We start from the raw sequence: 18818 nt of genomic DNA, 5'->3' as shown, positions 1-18818 counted from the left end.
TGTACTACAATTGACCGCTTGTTTTTGTACACGTTTGGGCGTAACCATCTTCCAAGCTCTATATGAGTCTTTTATCAAGCCGCACTGGATTGCCACCGCCCAATCTTCTCTAGTTGACCGTCAGCGCAAGCAGATCTCCTTCCAGATCCATGTAAGCCTCGATCAATTTGCCTCTCTTTTTTCTTGTTGATTTTGTCCCGTGTATCTTTATTTTCTAACCTTCAATTTTTTAGGACCTAGTCCTTGCCATTCTCAACCTCATTGATTTAGTGAAGGTTGAAGAACGTGATAAGGAGATGGACAGCGTCGAAGCCAAGCTTAACTCTCTTCTTGACGACGCCAAGAATAAGTGCTCGGCTGTCGTCGATGAGAGGGGTGTGGCCGTGGCCCAACTTAGGAGTTTGGAAGGTGAATTGGCCAAGATGTCAGACCTTCAAAAGAAGTTGACCAGCTTAACCGCTGCGGTTGCGGATCTTACAAAGCGGGCAGAAATTTCTGAGAAGAAGTCAGGGAAGAAGGAAGCCAAAGCTGAGGCCATAGCAATGTTTGACGCCAAGCGTGTGGAGATCATTGAGGAGTTCAAGGCTTCTCCGGAGCTCATCGACATTCGCACCAAGGATTTTCACTCCACTGGTCAGCAAATCGTCGATCTGATAAAATAAGAGCATCCTAAGTGGGATTTGAGCTTCCTTTATATTGCTCCTCCTCCTCCTGCTGACGATGACAATCCTTCCCCACCTGGTGACGGCGAGAACTCGGTGGCCGGTGGCGAGGCTTAAAGCTTTTCCTTTTTTTTTATATACTTTTGTGTAATGTGGGGCATATTTATTTTTTTATATATAATATTTGGGATTTTTACATAATTGCCTTTATTGCTTCTCTTGCCCCTTAGGGCCGTCGCCTTAGAAAATTTCATAAAATTTTCTAAGTTTTTCCTCGCCTTTCTTCCTTGGAAGAGTCGGCGTTAGCTTTTGCCCCTTGGGGTCGTCGCCTTAGAAAATTTCGTAAAATTTTCTAAGTTTTTCCTCGCCTTTCTTCCTTGGAAGAGTCAGCTTTAGCTTTTGCCCCTTGGGGTCGTCGCATTAGAAAATTTCGTAAAATTTTCTATGTTTTTCCTCGCCTCTCCTCCTTGGAAGAGTCGGCGTTAGCTTTTGCGCCTTAGGGTCATCGCCTTAGAAAATTTTGTTAAATTTTCTAAGTTTTTCTCCGGTGATCCGTAGATCCCTTACTGCCCCCTTGTCAGTTTAATATACCTTGGTTTTTTAAGCAAACAAGTTTATTCGAGGGTGAATTCTTCTTACTTTTGGACAATATTTCTATAAACTCATAATTTATTTAAATTGCCAAAAATGTGACTAAGATGCGTTTAAAAAACTACATACATTATTGGTAGTACAGCTTTAGCTGTTTTGCATTCCATGGATGCCGAATCTTCTTGCCGGAGAGACTTTCCAAAATGTAGGTGCCAGGACGCAATACTTCTCTTATTCGGTAGGGTCTTTCCCAAGTTGGGCCCAGAGGACCAGTATTTTTGGGTTTTGTACTCTGTGTTACCCTTTTTAATACTAGGTCTCCTGGGATGAACCTTCGTTGTTCGACTTTTTTGTTGTAATATCGTGCTACCCTCTGCTGGTAGGCGGCGAGGCGTAACTGGAAGTCGAGCCTTTTTTCTTCTAATAGGTTGAGTTCTCCATTCATGCCTTCTGTATTACCGTCATCGTAGTTCTTAGAGTCGGCGTCTCAATTTCTATGGGCAGTACTGCCTCGACGCCATACACCATAGAGAAGGGCATTTCGCCCATGGTACTTCGGCTCATCATCTGTATGCCCACAAGACCTTGGGGAGTTCCTCGGCCCATTTTCCCTTTAGATCGTCGAGCTTCTTCTTGAGGGTATACTTTAATATTTTGTTGACTACTTTGACTTGCCCGTTAGATTGTGGGTGTATCGGCGCTGAGAAATCCTTTCGAATGCCCAAGCTGTCGCAGAATCTTCATGTTGAGGCATTATCGAACTGTTTCCCATTGTCGGACACTATCGAGTAGGGGCCCCGAACCTGCACACAATGTTGCTCCACATGAAATTAGTGCAAGCTGCTTCCGTGGTTGTAGTCAGAGCCTTTGCCTTTGCCCATTTTGTATAGTAGTCTACCGTGACAATGGCAAACTTAAAGCCTCCGGGTGCAAGGTGTAACGGCCCGATTAAGTCGACTCCCCATTTGGCGAAGGGCCACGGACTGAGAATGGAAGTTAGGTTTTCTGGGGGTGTTCTAGGAATTGTGGCATACCTTTGGCACTTGTCACAATGTCGAGCGTATTGGTATGCGTCCTTCTTAAGCGTGGGCCAGTAGTACCCTTGCCTCAAAATCTTAAGAGCTAAAGACTGCCCCCTGTATGATTACCACAGACTCCTTCGTGGATTTCCTGGAGGACCTTCTAGGCTTCATTATTGTCCAAGCACCGTTGTAAAGGTGTCGAATAGCCTCATCGGTAAAGCAAACCGTCGTACAATAAGTATCTGGCAGCTCTATACCTGATCCGTCTGGCCTCGTATTTATTGTTTGGTAGTTTTGCATCCATCAGGTACTGGATAAGCGGCATCATCCAACTTTCGCCTGTGTGGATGATTAATGTCTCAATCACTTCCTCAATGGTCAGCCGCTCTAGTTCTTCAATAGGAACGACCCCCAATGCGTCGGAGTCTTTTGAAGACGCTAGCTTTGCCAGAGCATCAACGTTGGTGTTTTCAGCTCGTGGTATCTGAAGTATCTCATAATTTTTGAACTTGACGAGTTCTTCCTTTACCTTCCTTAAGTACGCACCCATTTTCTCGCCGCGCGCTTGGTATTCTTCCTTCACTTGCCTGACGATCAATTGGGAGTCGCTGTAGATGCTGAGCCTTTCAATTTTTAGGTGACTGGCCAATCGCAGCCCTGCAATTAGCGCCTCGTACTCTGCCTCGTTATTCGACACCTTAAATTTAAATCGAACCACCGAGGTAATCTTGTGACCTTCTGGGCTAATTAACAAGATGCCGGCTCCGGACCCGTTATCGCTCGACACTCCATCCACGTAGAGCTTCCATTCTATTCTCTCGACTTCTTCTGGTGTGGTGTGAGCCGTTCTATGGGAGAATTCAGCCAGAAAGTCAGCCAGTGCTTGGCCCTTGATCGCCGCCCTTGGTACATACTTAATGTCGAACTGGCTTAACTCCACCGACCATTTGAGAAGTCGACCAGAAGTTTCAGGCTTTTGCAGCACCTGTCTTAACGGGTGATTAGTGAGAACCCGTATTATCTGAGATTGAAAATAATGTCGAAGCTTCCTCAAGGCTACCATCAAGGTGAGGGCCAAGCGTTCCATTTCGGTATATCTTGACTCGGCGTCGAGGAGTCTTTTGCTCACATAGTAGATTGGCAGCTGGACCCTTTCTTCTTCTCTTATCAGCACGGAGCTTTGATAAACCATCCCGGTCTCCTGCCTTCCTAGCTGATCATATCCGTGTAGGGCATCAGAGTATGCAACCCTTGCCTCGTACTAGTTGCTCTTCATTTTTCCCACGCCATTTGGGGTGGGGAACTTGACTTTTTGGTGGTAAATGGAGGTGATTGTCCTCAGCGCCTGAAGGGTTGGTCTTCCAATCACGGCATTGTACTGGGAGCCCCCCTTTATTACCACAAAATTAGCCATTGTGGTGGCCTGTCGAGGTTTCTCCCCTGCGGTTATGGGCAGCCGGATAGTCCCCTGGGGGATGACGGAGTCCCCCGTAAAGCCGTACAATGGTCTGGAGGACTTTTTCAGTTACTCCTTTGGAATCCCCATCTTTTCTAGACAGTCAGAGTATAGGAGGTCTACCAAGCTCCCGTTGTCCACTAGGATCCGGCACACAGTATGGTTCCCGATCATGGCTTCTACCACCAACGCGTCATTGTGGGGGAAGTGAACTCCGCTGGCGTCGTCCTCATTGAATGCTACGTCAGCGTTGCTGAATCTTGGTATTTTTATGGTAGAGACACTCCAGAACCTTTCCTGGTAAACCCCTCTAGTTTGTGGGTGTAGTCCTTCTGAGACCTCTTTGAATCTCCTCCTATATAGGGGCCGCCGAGGACAGTTCGTATGACGCCGATGGGTTCTCGGTCCTTCGGGCGCTGGTTCTCATCTCGGCACCGACCATCATTCTGGCCGCCGTGGCCATCGTTTCTACGTCTCCGGTCGGCTTTGAACTCCTATAGCCTCCCCTCAGGGATCACTCTTTCGATCTCATCTTTAAAATCGGCGCAATCGTTGGTGTGGTGGCCGATGTCGCCGTGGAACCTACAGTACTTCTTCTGGTTCCTTCAGCTAGGGTCTGACCTCATTGGCTCTGGGCAGTGCAATAGATTCCCGCGGCCGACCTAATTGAACACTTTCTCGGTTCCTACTGTTAATTCATGGTAGGAATCATACCTTTGAAACGGTCGAGGCTTACGGTTCTCCTATTGTCTCGGCTTTTTGGTTTCTGGAGTGTTCGACGTCGAGGCGGGCTGCTTGTCCCCGCTTCCTCCACCTCGTTGCTTCTTTCCATCCTATTTTGCTGGCGTCGACTCTTGTTCGCTCCCCTTGTTCTTATTGGACCTGTGCTCAGGATCATTCGCATCCGCTTCCTTGGCGTTTATGTAGCCTTGCGCTCGTGCAGGGAATTCCTTATAGCTGGACGGGGGTTTTAAGTTCAGCTATCTCTTGAAGGGGGTTATTTTCTTCATGCTAGATAATGCCCCCATCAAGGCCTCTCGGTCGGTTATGTCCATTCTGGCGGCGACAGCTTCCCCATATCTCGCAAGCTACTCCCTTAACGATTCATTTGGCTTCTGGTATATCGTCGTCAGATTCTGCTTTAAGGGGACATATTTTTTAACCCCTATAAACTGGAAGGAGAACGCTTCCTTCAACTCATCCCAGCTTGAGATAGAGTTTGGCTTCAGCATCCGAAACCATCTTCGGGCAGAGCTCGGCACATAATCTCCTCGGCGTACCCATGTAAGAGCATGTGCCCTGCGTACATCTCTAAGTGATCGTCGGGATCCCCTCGACCGTCATATGGTGGGATCGACGGTGACCTGTATTTATCGGGGAGAGGTGGCGCCATTATTTCCGCGGTAAATGGATGGTCGTGTGTGTGGCTAGGCGTGATGTCAACGTTTACTACCTCGGCCACTCGCCCTATGTTCTTTTTTAGGCCGGCGACGTTGCCCATGAGTTTTTGCTCTAGGTTGGCCATTCGCTCCATAATGGCGCGCGCTTCTTCGGCCGAGATGGCTGAGCCACCTACTCTTGACGCCTCTGCCCTTTGGACGTTAGGTCCGCCCCTTGCCTGTCCGCCCGCCTGTACTGACCCTCCGGTGGGTTTCCTCCTGGGTTCTGGGTAGCACCTCGGGGTTCCCCAGACCTCTCGTTATCTGGTCCCCGGGAGCCCGAAGCCCGACAGCCCTTGGACGGCTGCCGGAGGATTGGGAAGGTCGAGGCTTAGGATGGCCTCTATGGTTCTCGTTGTCCCCGACTCCTTCTAGGTCATGTTGGCGGTCATCGGGGTTGTGGTTTTCAGCCATGGCAGCTCCCGGCGGCATCAGAGCGTCTTCTAGAGGCGGCATAAAGTTCCTTCCGTCCAAGCGCTCAACTACAACCATTAGTCCACGTACCAGGTCGGTTAGAGTGGTTAGTTGGGCTTGCATCTGTATAGGGTCCAGCCGCGGCACGTCTGGGAGCGGGACTTCGTTTCTGACCGGAGGTGGACCCTCGTGACCTTCCTCCATCCCGTCATTCACCGGATGTGTGGCGGTTTCGTCCATTTGGCTGCCTTGGTTGATGGCCTCAATCCTTCTTCTTGGAGGCATGTTTGCTGACTATGTCGTTGTTGGGGGTCAAACGCCTGAACCAGAGATTCTGGGTTCGATCCCCAGCGGAGTCGCCAATTGTTGACGGTAAAAACTCGTCAACATAAATGGGCCGGGTCACCGCTAGGTATCCTGTTGGATTACCGGCTTAATATTGACTGTATACTTAATATAGGTAGTGAAGTGCTTGTGGTATTTTTTGTGTAGTGAGCAATGTAAGAAAAAATGCTTAAAGTAGAAAAACACACAAAATTTATAGTGGTTCACTCTTATAAATGAATAGCTACATCCACTGTAGTTTTTTATTCCTTTTGAGATTGTTACAATTTACACCACAAATTGCTCTCTCGTTCTTTTCTCTCAGAAAAGATCAACCTCTCTTCTGTACGAGGCTTCTCTCCTTTTATAGCCGAGCTTCCTTCGTCGGGTGGGTTTTCATTTTAGGCTGAAAAGCACTCAAGTGGCCTGCCTTTCTAGGCCCAGACCGTAGCCCACTAATCACTTTTGCGCACTGTTCACTCAGCCAACTAGTCTCCCATTACGGCTCTGTGCGCACCTGTAACCCTTTTTTGTCCCATGTAGGGCGGTTTAAGGGTTTACATTTAATGCCTATACTGCAGACATCTCCTATTTCCGCACGTAACTTGCGATGTCAGGCTTTCACCTCTTCGGGCATTCCTCTCGCCGTCACTATTTGCTCAGCCTAGTTGTCTCTCCTGGCAATTAATTTCTTCCCGAAGGATTCCTGCCGTAAGGTCGACAGTACAACCTGTCGTCGTCAAGAGGAGTCGACGTCGAAGGCTGTGCTTCCTTCGCAGTAGAAAGAAAGGGAACCCCCACCGTTGAGGGTTGTTGCCTTTTGAGGGAAAGGAAGACCACGTGTCACACTGTTATTTTTTCACGCGTCATCTACATTTTTCCACACAACATTGATGTCTACATATACGATCAATTATACTATTATAACTATCACAACAAAAATCCCATTTCTGATGTTATAGTAAATGATTATCAAAGTAAAGGAACCATCGTTAATCGTTGATGATGGGAGAACTATTATAACCACGGTTACTTCCTTTTATATCAGTGCTAAGAACACCTTTTTTTTCTATCCAGAAAAGCTTTTTTTTTTTTTTTTAAATTATTTTTGAATTCCTTGATAGTATTTCTGTCATTACACCAGTCATAATTGAGCGTAGGCTTGTTCAGAGTATGAATTTTGTTTCACACTTGACATGTCCTAGTACATATGTTTGATGAGGTTCAAAATAAATGATATACTTTCTAAATAAACCCAAATTACAAGATATATTACAAAAACTTTTTCAAATTTTATTATGATTGATTGTGATATTGTAATTAATTTAGCAGGTAGATAAGAGAAAATAATTATATTAGAAAAGATTGCATATGTTTAAATAGAGACATTTGAAAAAGGAAAGGAACCTTAACCAAGGGCAAATAAATTAGAAAAAAATATATCTTTAATTAAAGACATTTTTTAAAAATAGTAAATAAGAATGAATTAGAGAAAATATTCGTTAATGAGGGGGCATCTATGAAATTTTGTTCATAAGGGGGCATATATAAAAAGTTTTTAAAAACGGATTATTTTTATAAATACCTCTCAAAATATATACATTATTTTAAAATACCTCTTGATTTTTTAAAACAATTTAAAACACGACATATTTATAAAAAATAGATCAAATTACCCTTTCCATCCAATTCTATATATCACTTGGATGGAAAATACATGGCAATAAAAATGAGTATTAAAAGTTAATTAAAAATATTTAACAAATAAAAATCAAATATTTAAATATTAATAAATAAAATAAAATGAAATCCAACATTCTCTTCATCATCATCAATGGAAGTCCATATTCATAGTCTCCTACGCCAAACTCCCCAACAAAAAGCAACCACTTTCAGACCAAAGAAACCAAGACAACCCAACAAATTTCTATTAGAAACAACTTCCTACGACGATTTTGTGGCAATTCAAATCAGGAAGAATGAAAAAAAAAAAAAAAAAAAAAAGCTTTGAAAGTCACATTATGTTTTCTTCAATAAAGGATCCCAAATTTCAATCGAATCAAATCTCGTGTTCCCAAGTCTAAATCTTTTCGTTATTCTAGATCGAATTCGGCGAATTTTCGGCCGAAGCTGTCGCCTTCTCCATCAGTGAAGAAACCATATACTTCGATTAAATTTTTTTCATCTCATTCAAACATCTCCAAAACCCAGATATGTAAAATTTGAAAGGAAAAAACAAAAAATAGATTCAATCTTATTCAAACAACGATGCCCCTCCAAGGCCATCCAACCTCATCGTTGGGCAACCCACCCAAGTGACCGCCATCGAACCCAAGCCAAGCCGACCCATCCCCTGCTTGCAAGCCTCTGCTTCAAAGCCCTCGCAACCCAGGTCCAACTTCCCTCCTCCCTTTGCAGCAGCCCCTTCGGCAACTAAGCCCCACACCTGTGTGATGATCCCCTCAAGCCGATGGATCATGGAACATACACATGGAGAAGAAGATGCTTTAGAGTTTTTTAAAATAGTTTGATCTGCTTTTTTTTTATTATTATTCTTCAAAATATTATTCGTATTTTGTGGGAGTGTTTATTATTTTTTTAATAATTAATCTCTTTTTGTCAGTTTAATTTTATTTTTTAATGTTTTAATGAGTGCCATGTTAGCAAAAAGTTAAAATGATGGACAAAAGTGGACAGAAGGAGATGAACGGAGTATTTTAAATGTTTTTTTATATATCAAAAAATATTTTGAACTGTTTAAAAAAATTATAAGCAATTTTAAAACAAATTACATACTTTAAAGGATATTTATGAAAATAATCCTACTCTTTATTTTATTTCCTCATTTTCTTTTTTATTTTTTATTCATTATCATCGCAGGCCTCATATTTTTAAATATGTCTTGTAATAGACCCTACACCACCACAACACACTTTATCAAAAATTTAGGCCTTGTTCGTTTCGCTGATTCGAGTTTAGAATTTAAATTTTATTACAGTAAAAAACTCTCACAAACAGTCACATCTAACTTTTTTATTACAGTAAAAAGCTCTCACATAAAATCGAATTCTAAACTCGAATCAGCGAAACGAACGAGGCCTAACATGCCCTCAAAGAAAACCAATCGTCCATAAAGCATCCAACGGCTATAGTAGTTGTACCGGACTAGTCAGCAAAATTGAGATTGTCGGATGGGAGACAATTCCATGAATTATATATATGACGAGGTTAAAATATTGGATATACAAGCTATCCTAGCTAGCTGCATATATATTATATATAATTTTTTCCTTTTTCATATAAAAAGAAGATATTCAAGCTTCAGATAGATCATGAGAATAATGCGATGTTCGTACTAGAGCGCCTCTTACAAATAATGCAAAGACAAAGTGCAGTTAGAGTTTGGCCAATTGGGGCACATGTCATGTGGGTATATGGGTCCATTTTGATCATTTTTTTTAATGTCTAAATTTCTTGGTGCTTATGGGTCCCCTCCCCAAGTGATCCCTAACCTTGCCAAACATATATCCACCATCAACATTGCATGCAACCTGACTATGCTGAGATCTAAAATAATAATATTTTGCATAAGGGTTAAAAATAAAAATAAAAACGGCCTCTTAATAGTTGGATTATTATATTGTTGTTGTTTGCTTTTTGGATTGTTATTTTATAATTTGCAGCCTTGTGAAACGCATATAAGACTAGCTAGTGATAAGTATTATGTCTCAACGAAGCATGAAGGAAAAAAAAAAAAAAAAAAAGGAAGAGAGTACTAATTCACATGTTCGCGAATGTATCAGAACCTTCCCGTAAAATTCTGTTGATCACCTATAGTTCAAACCGCATCATAATTTATCATGTTCAACCCATTAGCTTGTCCATACATTTTATACTATATCTATCTCCTACATTCTTATTTTCAACTACAGTTGAAACTAACACATTTCTAACTTCCAAATTATGATGATTCAGAAAAAAAAAAAAAAAAACAACAACAACAACAACTATGTAGTAGTTTAATTGGGAAAATATACGGCAGGTATTAATTGGTGGTGCAATCTGTTAATTAGGAAATATTGTTACGTACAGATATTTTGGATTACACTTACTTTCTAGTCTCTACCAGCAAGATCAGCTTCAGCTTTGATGCTCGAGATATGCTGCATATGTGCGTAAGTAGTACTGATTTTGAAAGCTCAATCATGGATACTGGATAGGGAAAATCCATAGACCAAACTTCAAATCAAATTATGCAACTGGCCGCCAAACTAGACTTTCTTTTACCAAACATATAACCCAAAACAAGAAAATAAATATTAGTAGGAAAAAATTTGCCAAAGTACATGCTTTAAACGATTAAATATTGTCAAAATTACATCAAAATAAAAAATCATACGCAACTCCTATATTTTGATACATAAATGATAATTCAGACTTTTTAACTATATATTAATGTAAAATTAACAAAGGAGAGATACGAGATATCAAATGAATTTTGAAAGAATAGATGGATGTGTGTAAATAGAGTGCTCTGCTATATTTCACACTTGAATAATACAAAACCAAAAGCAAGCTTATATACAAGACTTTGTCTAACGGCTATATGCTAACCAACGGTAATAATAATATAAGAAGGGAAAGAATGATTTCTAAAGGAAACGAATCATTTCCTGAAACCAAGCATTAAGGCATATTAATTCTAGATGGTGTGAATCCATGAGAGACAGCTATGCATTGCGCTAAGTTTGCAGTAGGAGAGTTGACTCTTTTCTTGGTGTCTCTCAGCATCCCATGATTTGAGTTGGTATCTCGTTGATTTTGAACTGATTTGGTGAGATTTTTATCAATTTCTTCAACGAAGAGAGAGGACAAATACCAGATTCAAATCGTCACGCTATTAACATCATTAAATGGACTGTAATATTAAAGCATGAAAAACGAATAAACGATCAATTAAAAACATTTCAAATTTTTTAAATGATGTGACTCAAGTCCCTTGTACCACATACTGCTAATGGTTTACTTACAAAAAGGACACGTTGTTCTAATACAAAGCACATGCCGTTCCTAAGTACAGTGTACTCTTGTTAATAAGGCTAGCAGTCCAGATGATACAACGACACAACTCAAAACCCGCATAAAATTAGTGGGTTTGAGTTTATTATAAATGTGTTTGGGTTATAGTCGGGTTGACACAATTAACACAATTAATAAATGGGTTGAGTTAGGGTAAACGATCAATTAAAAACATTTCAAATTTTTTAAATGATGTGACTCAAGTCCCTTGTACCACATACTGCTAATGGTTTACTTACAAAAAGGACACGTTGTTCTAATACAAAGCACATGCCGTTCCTAAGTACAGTGTACTCTTGTTAATAAGGCTAGCAGTCCAGATAGTGATACAACGACACAACTCAAAACCCGCATAAAATTAGTGGGTTTGAGTTTATTATAAATGTGTTTGGGTTATAATCGGGTTGACACAATTAACACAATTAATAAATGGGTTAAGTTAGGGTTGACCTCCTAACATGAAGTGACACGAATTGACATGATTAACAATATGTATCATCTACAATCTAATGATATGTGATATAACATGAAAGTTTATATGACATATTAAATACAAATAATGTGAATTTTAATATTTGTAGGTAAAATTCATTTATTTTTTTAAAGAAAAAGATAAATTGACCAATAAACATGTTAAACATGTTTTGACCGTGTTAAATAAGTCATTATTATATTAATTATTTATTCAATATATTAATTTAAACGGGTTATACGGTTGACATAATTAACACGATTAATAAATGAGTCGTGTTTGAATTAACATTTTTGACATGTTTAATAAACAGATCGTGTTTCCATTGATGTTTTCTGACACAATTAATAAACGGGTTGACACGAATACGACCCACTAACACGAATTATCACCCTTACTTGTTAAGTCTTAAAAAAAACAAAAACAAAACAAAAAAAAACGTCTTCTTTTGTAGTCTGTCGTTTTGTATAAGAAACCACAGGTACGTTATGGTAAAAACTAAAATTTACGGACAATTATTAAAAAAAAAAAAAGATTTCATCTTCGTTTTTGGAAATTTTTTTCTATTATTATTTTTTGGCTTTCCCACAATATGAAAAACTAGTCATGTTTTCGAACTAATAAGCAACATTATCTACGGTGTCGCCATTTTCCCCCTAAAGACAATGTTACTCAAATTGGGTGTATTGTTTTCAAATATAGTTTCATAAATATAAAAATAAATACACACACATATACACTATATATATATATATATATATGTTTTCTAAACTTTCGGATGGGTATTTGAACTGAATCTTACGGTGGTCATTTAGTATAATTTTAACTGCTAGCTAATCTCAGAATTAATATTAAGCATTAAACATGATTCTGTCAACATGCCATTAATTTCTAAATTAAAGTTTACCTACTAGGATTATTCATCAAGCTGTTTGGTGGAAAGAAGGTATAACTAGATAACAAAATTCTTGCTTATAATCCTATGCGCTGCCAGCTTTAAATCTCTACTGTTTTCTGATAATAATTATATTACACACTACCACCTCAGTCCCTCTCTTACTTCTTTTCTCCCAATCGAAATTAATTAATTAAAATAATGGATTGGTCAAAAGTGTTTCATAAGCTAATACTCATATGCTAATATTTAATCATGTGGAGTAGAATTGCAATCGCCTTATTTATTACTTTCTAAGCTTATATTATGCGCCCTGGTTTTACCACAAAATATAAAATATCCCTTTCTTTGCTATTGTTGGCACTTGTAGCCATTTCCATCTTTTTTTACCAACCAATGCAAATGGAATGCCATGATTTCTTTGACCAAGTTAACCTGGACAAACTTAATTGTAAATTACTATATATAAAAACGTGATTTCATGACGTAAGAAAATTTTGGTGGCATAACAACAAATGGTAGAAGGATTAGGTATAGTGAGAGGTTTTCTTCTATTCTCTTTTTTAATTGAGAAATAAAAGGAGAAGAAGAAATTACCTAACCAACCTTGTTTTTCTTCATAGCTTTGAAGATCATTACCTAGCTAGGTGACCACATAATCTATTCGCCATTTTCATTGTATTACTTGAAACACACAAGTAACTTGTGGAAACCGACCGCTAACGTATCGACACCTATGAGGTGTTAGCTTCCTTATGATTAGAACTTTGTATATAATTCATACAGTCAATGTCTTGATGATAAAGAAGGAATAAAGTCTTAGTTCTACCGGTGACAAGCAAATTTATAGGATCCAGATTACCGTACTACTTAGTGATTTTTATATTTACGCACTAACTTATTTAATCTCACCTGTAACTGTTTCCATATATATATATATATATATTTCAAATTCTTCTCATTTGCATTTATATGCATTTTAATAATTGCGATGTGGGAATTCTCAACGAGCCCATAAGTTTCGTCTTACGTTCAACTTCCAAGCAAAAAGGAAAAAAGGAATAAATATATATATATATATATATATACATACTTTCGTCTCAGTGATCTCAACAAACTCGCATTTCATTTTGCCAAAGTACGTAATTAATATGTGAAAAAAAATCAAATTAATTACGATATATACTTGAAGATCAATTATAAATATCAATATGCATACACATACACAGACACACACAAATATATTTATATATTCCCAAAGGTCGGCAAAGAGTTTATTTCTCCACGGTGATCAGTTAATTAAGTTAATTAATAGGCCAACATACCGAGTATGAATTATACAAGACTTGAGGAGAAAATCATGTAAATTGATCATATATAACATTCCCGAATACTACTATGATATGATGCGTGTGTATGTTTTTATCTAGTACGTACCATAATTTGAGCAAAACAAAACCATTTTTTTTTAATGTACGTATTCAATATTCTTGATGTGCTAATTCAGTATATAATTCCCTCTAAAATTTTTATTGTGCGCCCTAATCACTCTTGTAATATTGCTTATCATAATTCATAACTAAACATTTTAAAATTTTTTATATGTAATTAATACTTGTTTTTGTGTCGATATTCTGCCCCACTTGGCTAAGAATGAACTAGAGGGCGCAAAACAATATATGAATATATATTGATTGATGTTGGTAATATTATATTTAGTTTTTGCATCATTAGAAGAAAGAAAAGAAAGAGTGTACTATATAGTTCTTTCTTGATAAACTCAAGTCAACACGTTCAGTAGTACTGATAAACTAAACTGATTTGAATAAAAATTCAAACTGATAATTATTCAAATAGAAATATATACATCAGATTTCAAAGGGAAAAAAATCTCTATAAACATATATGTACAATAGTGGTACATGATAAGTTGTTGATGCTCATATGTCCCTTCATATGTATGGCTAATGTACTATATATTACAAGAATATACACAGCAGAATAAGAAATTAAAGAAAATAAAAGGTCCGATAATACAAGCATAATTATCAAGTACCTTTCTAGCTCAATCGTAACTAATGAACTATATGAAATTAGTTATAATGCATAGTGGGATCATCTAGAAAAAGTTCAGTAGGCGAATGCGAAATATAATTAGTAGTAGTACTACTACTTGGACGTCCATAGCTAGACATAGTACTAGTAATGCTTGTGGAATCTCCTGGAATTATAATATTATTGCACATTAACGCCTCATGATGAGTTAAATTTGGAAGAATATTTGAAGGAGAAAGAGGTGGAATAAACCATGTAGATGATGAGTCATGATCATGATGATCATGATCAGGTGGGTAATCTCCTTGCAGATCATTACTAACCATATTTGTAGTAAAGCTCTCAGAATTACCTAGCTGCTGGCCCATAATATTTTGATCATGTTCGTGATGATCACTATTCAAAGATGGTTGAAAACTGAGAGGGACTTTTTGTGGGTCTAGGTGAGATAATAGGGCTGGATATTGGTGGAGTGGTTGAGGAGAAGTGGTACTAGTATTATCATAATAATAATTTTCATGATGATGAGAAAATAAGCTTGGATTTCCCACTAGTACTTGTGACATCAAGTTTGAAAACGGGTTATCCACATGATCATGATCCGCAACGACGTCGTTTTCGATCTGCTGGACGTAGCTGGATTGGAGAAGCAAACTTTGGAGGAGTTGAAGGTCCATTAATGGATGATGCTTCAGAAGGTGATCTTTGAAGTTAGCCAAGGCCATAAGATGAGGCAAGCTGGAAAAGAGGTCGATTCTCGGCTGATGGGTCATTGGATCAAAACCCATTTGGATTAGCTTCTTCTTCAAATGGGTGTTCCAGAAATTCTTGATTTCGTTGTCTGTTCTTCCCGGTAAATGTGTTGCTATTGCTGACCATCTTATGAAGACGCAAAACAAAACAAAAAAATAAATAAATATAAGCTTAATTATTATAGTGTATACATGTGATCAGCTCGCTGAAAATAGATGAAAATATGGAAAAGTTGGTATTTATATAAATTCACTATAACATAATTATTACTTGTTTCCAAGGATGGAATGAAGATGAAGAATTGTTTGCTCCTCATCTTGAGAAAATTTGCCTCTCTTGATATCAGGCCTCAAGTAATTTGTCCATCTTAACCTGCAGCTTTTGCCACATCTGTTGAGACCTGTAGAGACAAAAAAAAAGTGGAGAAAAAAAAGTCAAAATACTATCTAGGCTAGCTTATAGATATAAAGAGATAAAAATTAAAGTACATAAATTTAGATGAAGTATAGAAATTTACCTGCAAGCTTGGGAAGGGCTCTCCAACTTCCAAAGCCATGTTTCTGGATGTGTTGGATAAGCTTTTCATCCTCTTCAGGAGTCCAGGGCCCTTTTTTGAGACCGTTTTCCTCACAACTTGGAGAACTATCCATTGTATAATATGTCTACTTATTGCGCTTAATTAGCTAGCTTTGGCTGCTTCCCTCGGTTTGAACAAAATCTAGAACTTACCTATTATTTATAGGCAAATCTTCCTCGCGTACGTCGTGCTTCTCGTCGTTAATCATCTTTTTTAAAAATATTTATTTATTTATTTATTTTCTTAATGTAAGAGTTTCCGACCTTTTATTTGGCAAGTCAAGATTGGCCCACGTCCTCGCATATTCTCGTAATATTAGAAAAACAGTGTCATGTAATTAATTAAGGTCGCACGCATATATGATATATCCTTCATTATTAGCTTTTGATACATATGACATAAAATTGATGTGACCATGAGATGATTTCTTTTTCATTACGAATCAAATGAAAGGTGATCGATGTATACAATAGGGATTTACTATTTGATCCGTACATGCATATCATGACATATACGATATGAGTGACGTATTATTGGTTTAGTGCAAAATGTATTCATGTGCACTTAAGTTTAAAGGTATTGTGCGTGATTAAGTATGAACTTCTTGCCAAAAAAATACAAACTTTTTAAGAATCTCTTCAATACTCTTACGCTTCAGAAATAAGAAATAATGTGTGTGCGTCAGGGACGTAGCTACATACTGACCAAGGGGCTCAAGCCCCCCCTCAATTGTTTTTTCTTTCTTTTTTTTCCCTATATTTATATAAAAATATCTTTTGATAATTGAACAAAGCCCCTCTGAAAAATTAAAACTACCATTTTATACCCTTTAAATTCTTGTTGTAATTATTAGGCCCCCCTCACAAAAAATTCCGCTTCGTCACTGGTGTACGTATCTAAGACACACACATATACATATATGTTACGTAAGATTTTTTATTTTAGCAAAAAATGTGATAAATGTTTTCTTCCAAACGAGACCATTAGAAGTTTGGAACACTTGGTCTCAGCATAATAGGAATAGCTAGGGGCAACTTGGTCTATAACACGTACAGTTTTTAGCTTCTTTTAACACGCTAAACGTGTGTGTGTGTGTGTGTGTGTGTGTGTGTGTGTGTGTGTGTATATATATATCACAAAAGGATTAAACTTTCAAATCAGAATACGTGAGACCGTGCCATGTCATTGCTTGCCAAGGAACTCGTTTCATACACGCAACAAGAGTCACTTTCGTCGCTGCCTGCAATGACCTTGAAGGATTTTTACCAATATTTAGAATTTACACATATTTTACAATCTAAGATCCTGAAGGGAATCTGTACATTAACGTTTTCTATATGGATCATTTCTCTTCATATATGACACTTGCATTTACATATTTCTCAAGCCAATTCATACTCCTTTCCTCTGTGGCTAAAAACGAGGAAAAAATAAATAAATTTTGGTGCTAGCTAGCACATGCCACATAGTGACAATCGTTAGAAAGATGCACAGAATGTGACTCGTTTGACTATTAGGGTATGGGCAGTTAGGGAGAAGTTGGTACAGCAAATTAACGACTCAATATAACCTAAAAATATATCTTTTTACTTTCTTAACCTTGAGAAGACATGGTTTTTTTACGCGCTAATTACTTAATTATTAATGTAATTCAATGTTACTCCATACAGAGCTAATTTGTTCTCTTTCTTCTTGTTCTTTTATACAATTTCCTTTGCTAAACTACTAAAGTGGAAGGTTATTCTCTAGTAAAAGCCAATGACTTGTACAAATTTGACTATAAGTATTTTTGGATGCCCAACTAATTACAATACAGCCGTAGCTAATTAAAGACCAAAGCTACTACATATATACATACATATATATATATATATGTATATGTATATACATATATGTGTGCGCGCACGCTTCTAGGGATGAATTCAATGAATTGTACACGTCTTTCTACGGGCTGACTTGGAAAGCTAGCTAACCATGCATAAGTATTTCAAACCTAAAGCTGATCATCTAGTTTGTTAATGACAACTTAATTAAACGTCAACATCAATTTCCACCAGCCATATGAGGAGTGAGAGAGACAATTTCCCCCCCCCCCCCCCCCCCCTCCTTTCGTTAATTTATAGTAACCTCAAACTAAATTCTTTTCCTCTCTCATAATGCATATTGTAAAACGTCTCTTTAATTTGTCACTTAATTTCAAGAACGGTTTATTACGATCCTTTCGACAGTTTCCTGTGTCAACCTCATACGTATATGAATGCAATATATATATATATATATATATATATGATGGGGTTGTCGTAGGTAGAACATCAAATCTTAAATTAAACCTTGCATGGGCCCTAAATAAGAGCATTAAATGATCAAAGACAGCTCATCAGTGGACAACTTTCTTAAGAGCCAACCGCTAGAAAGAAGTGTCAGGTATATGAAGGAAGTCGGCTGCTCTGAAAGGATACAAAGGACAATATGAAGTTGACCGTACCTACAATCGTAAGTGAAGAAGCTTCTGAAAGCGTTTACGAAGTCGAGGCTACACAAGAGATGAGATTCACAAGATTTGCTCGAAAATTTGCTATTTGTAAACCAAATATATGAAATTTAAATAAGAAAACTGCACTGATTAATTGTAATCTCTTTCTTTTGGAAAACTATCCCAAAATATAAGGAAAATAACCCAAATTCAAATAGGGAAAGTTTATGGGCGGAGGGCGGTGAACTAAGCTATAAATAAGGGATTATGAGTCAAAAAGCCCTTAAATCTGATTTTGAGTATTAGTGCGTGTAATTCCTCCAAAGATAGTGAAATTTCTCTCCTCCTGCAGTGGACATAGCTCTCGAATTGAGGGTGAACCACTATAAATTTTGTGTGTTCTTGTTTAAATTCTGCTTTTAATTGTGTTTTAAATCATTTAATTCGCACAAATCGGTTAAAAACTCATTATTATTCTATTGACGAATTTTCACATGATAGATTTTTTTTTTGGCTAGAAAGATATATAGACTTTATTTGCTGTATATATATATATATATATATATATACATACACACAGCTAAGGGCTTTGTTTCAATGTCGGCT

General features: G+C 38.0%; 2 protein-coding genes across 2 annotated transcripts; both read right to left on the bottom strand.

Annotated features, from left to right (window-relative positions):
- Nucleotides 1-1993: 1993 nt before the first annotated feature.
- Nucleotides 1994-3467, bottom strand: LOC112092991. The gene is made up of 3 exons (XM_024170450.1): nucleotides 2533-3467; nucleotides 2152-2389; nucleotides 1994-2056 (listed from the first exon to the last, which is right to left on the bottom strand). Exons 1-3 carry the CDS (start codon nucleotides 3465-3467, stop codon nucleotides 1994-1996), a joined length of 1236 nt encoding a protein of 411 aa, XP_024026218.1.
- A 10980-nt stretch (nucleotides 3468-14447) lies between these two features.
- Nucleotides 14448-15812, bottom strand: LOC21386944 (transcription factor MYB53). The gene is made up of 3 exons (XM_010105643.1): nucleotides 15680-15812; nucleotides 15433-15562; nucleotides 14448-15288 (listed from the first exon to the last, which is right to left on the bottom strand). The coding sequence occupies exons 1-3, from the start codon at nucleotides 15810-15812 to the stop codon at nucleotides 14448-14450; spliced, it is 1104 nt and encodes a 367-aa protein (XP_010103945.1).
- Nucleotides 15813-18818: the final 3006 nt, after the last annotated feature.

The sequence above is a fragment of the Morus notabilis genome, unplaced genomic scaffold (genome assembly GCF_000414095.1).
Source record: "Morus notabilis unplaced genomic scaffold, ASM41409v2 Scaffold558, whole genome shotgun sequence".
In the NCBI taxonomy this organism is placed as follows: Eukaryota; Viridiplantae; Streptophyta; class Magnoliopsida; order Rosales; family Moraceae; genus Morus; species Morus notabilis.
This window is presented reverse-complemented; position numbering and strand designations above follow the sequence as displayed.

What these genes read in the sequence shown, in the direction of transcription:
- LOC112092991 (XM_024170450.1), bottom strand. Translation starts at nt 3,467, where the DNA reads ATGGTTTATCAAAGCTCCGTGCTGATAAGAGAAGAAGAAAGGGTCCAG. An exon ending in TACGAGGCCAGACGGATCAG is followed by an intron (nt 2,390 to 2,532) that starts GTATAGAGCTGC and finishes GTAATCATACAG; the next exon opens with GGGGCAGTCTTTAGCTCTTA. An exon ending in TTAAGTTTGCCATTGTCACG is followed by an intron (nt 2,057 to 2,151) that starts GTAGACTACTAT and finishes CATTGTGTGCAG; the next exon opens with GTTCGGGGCCCCTACTCGAT.
- LOC21386944 (XM_010105643.1), bottom strand. Translation starts at nt 15,812, where the DNA reads ATGGATAGTTCTCCAAGTTGTGAGGAAAACGGTCTCAAAAAAGGGCCC. An exon ending in AGCCCTTCCCAAGCTTGCAG is followed by an intron (nt 15,563 to 15,679) that starts GTAAATTTCTAT and finishes TTGTCTCTACAG; the next exon opens with GTCTCAACAGATGTGGCAAA. An exon ending in CATTCCATCCTTGGAAACAA is followed by an intron (nt 15,289 to 15,432) that starts GTAATAATTATG and finishes CGTCTTCATAAG; the next exon opens with ATGGTCAGCAATAGCAACAC.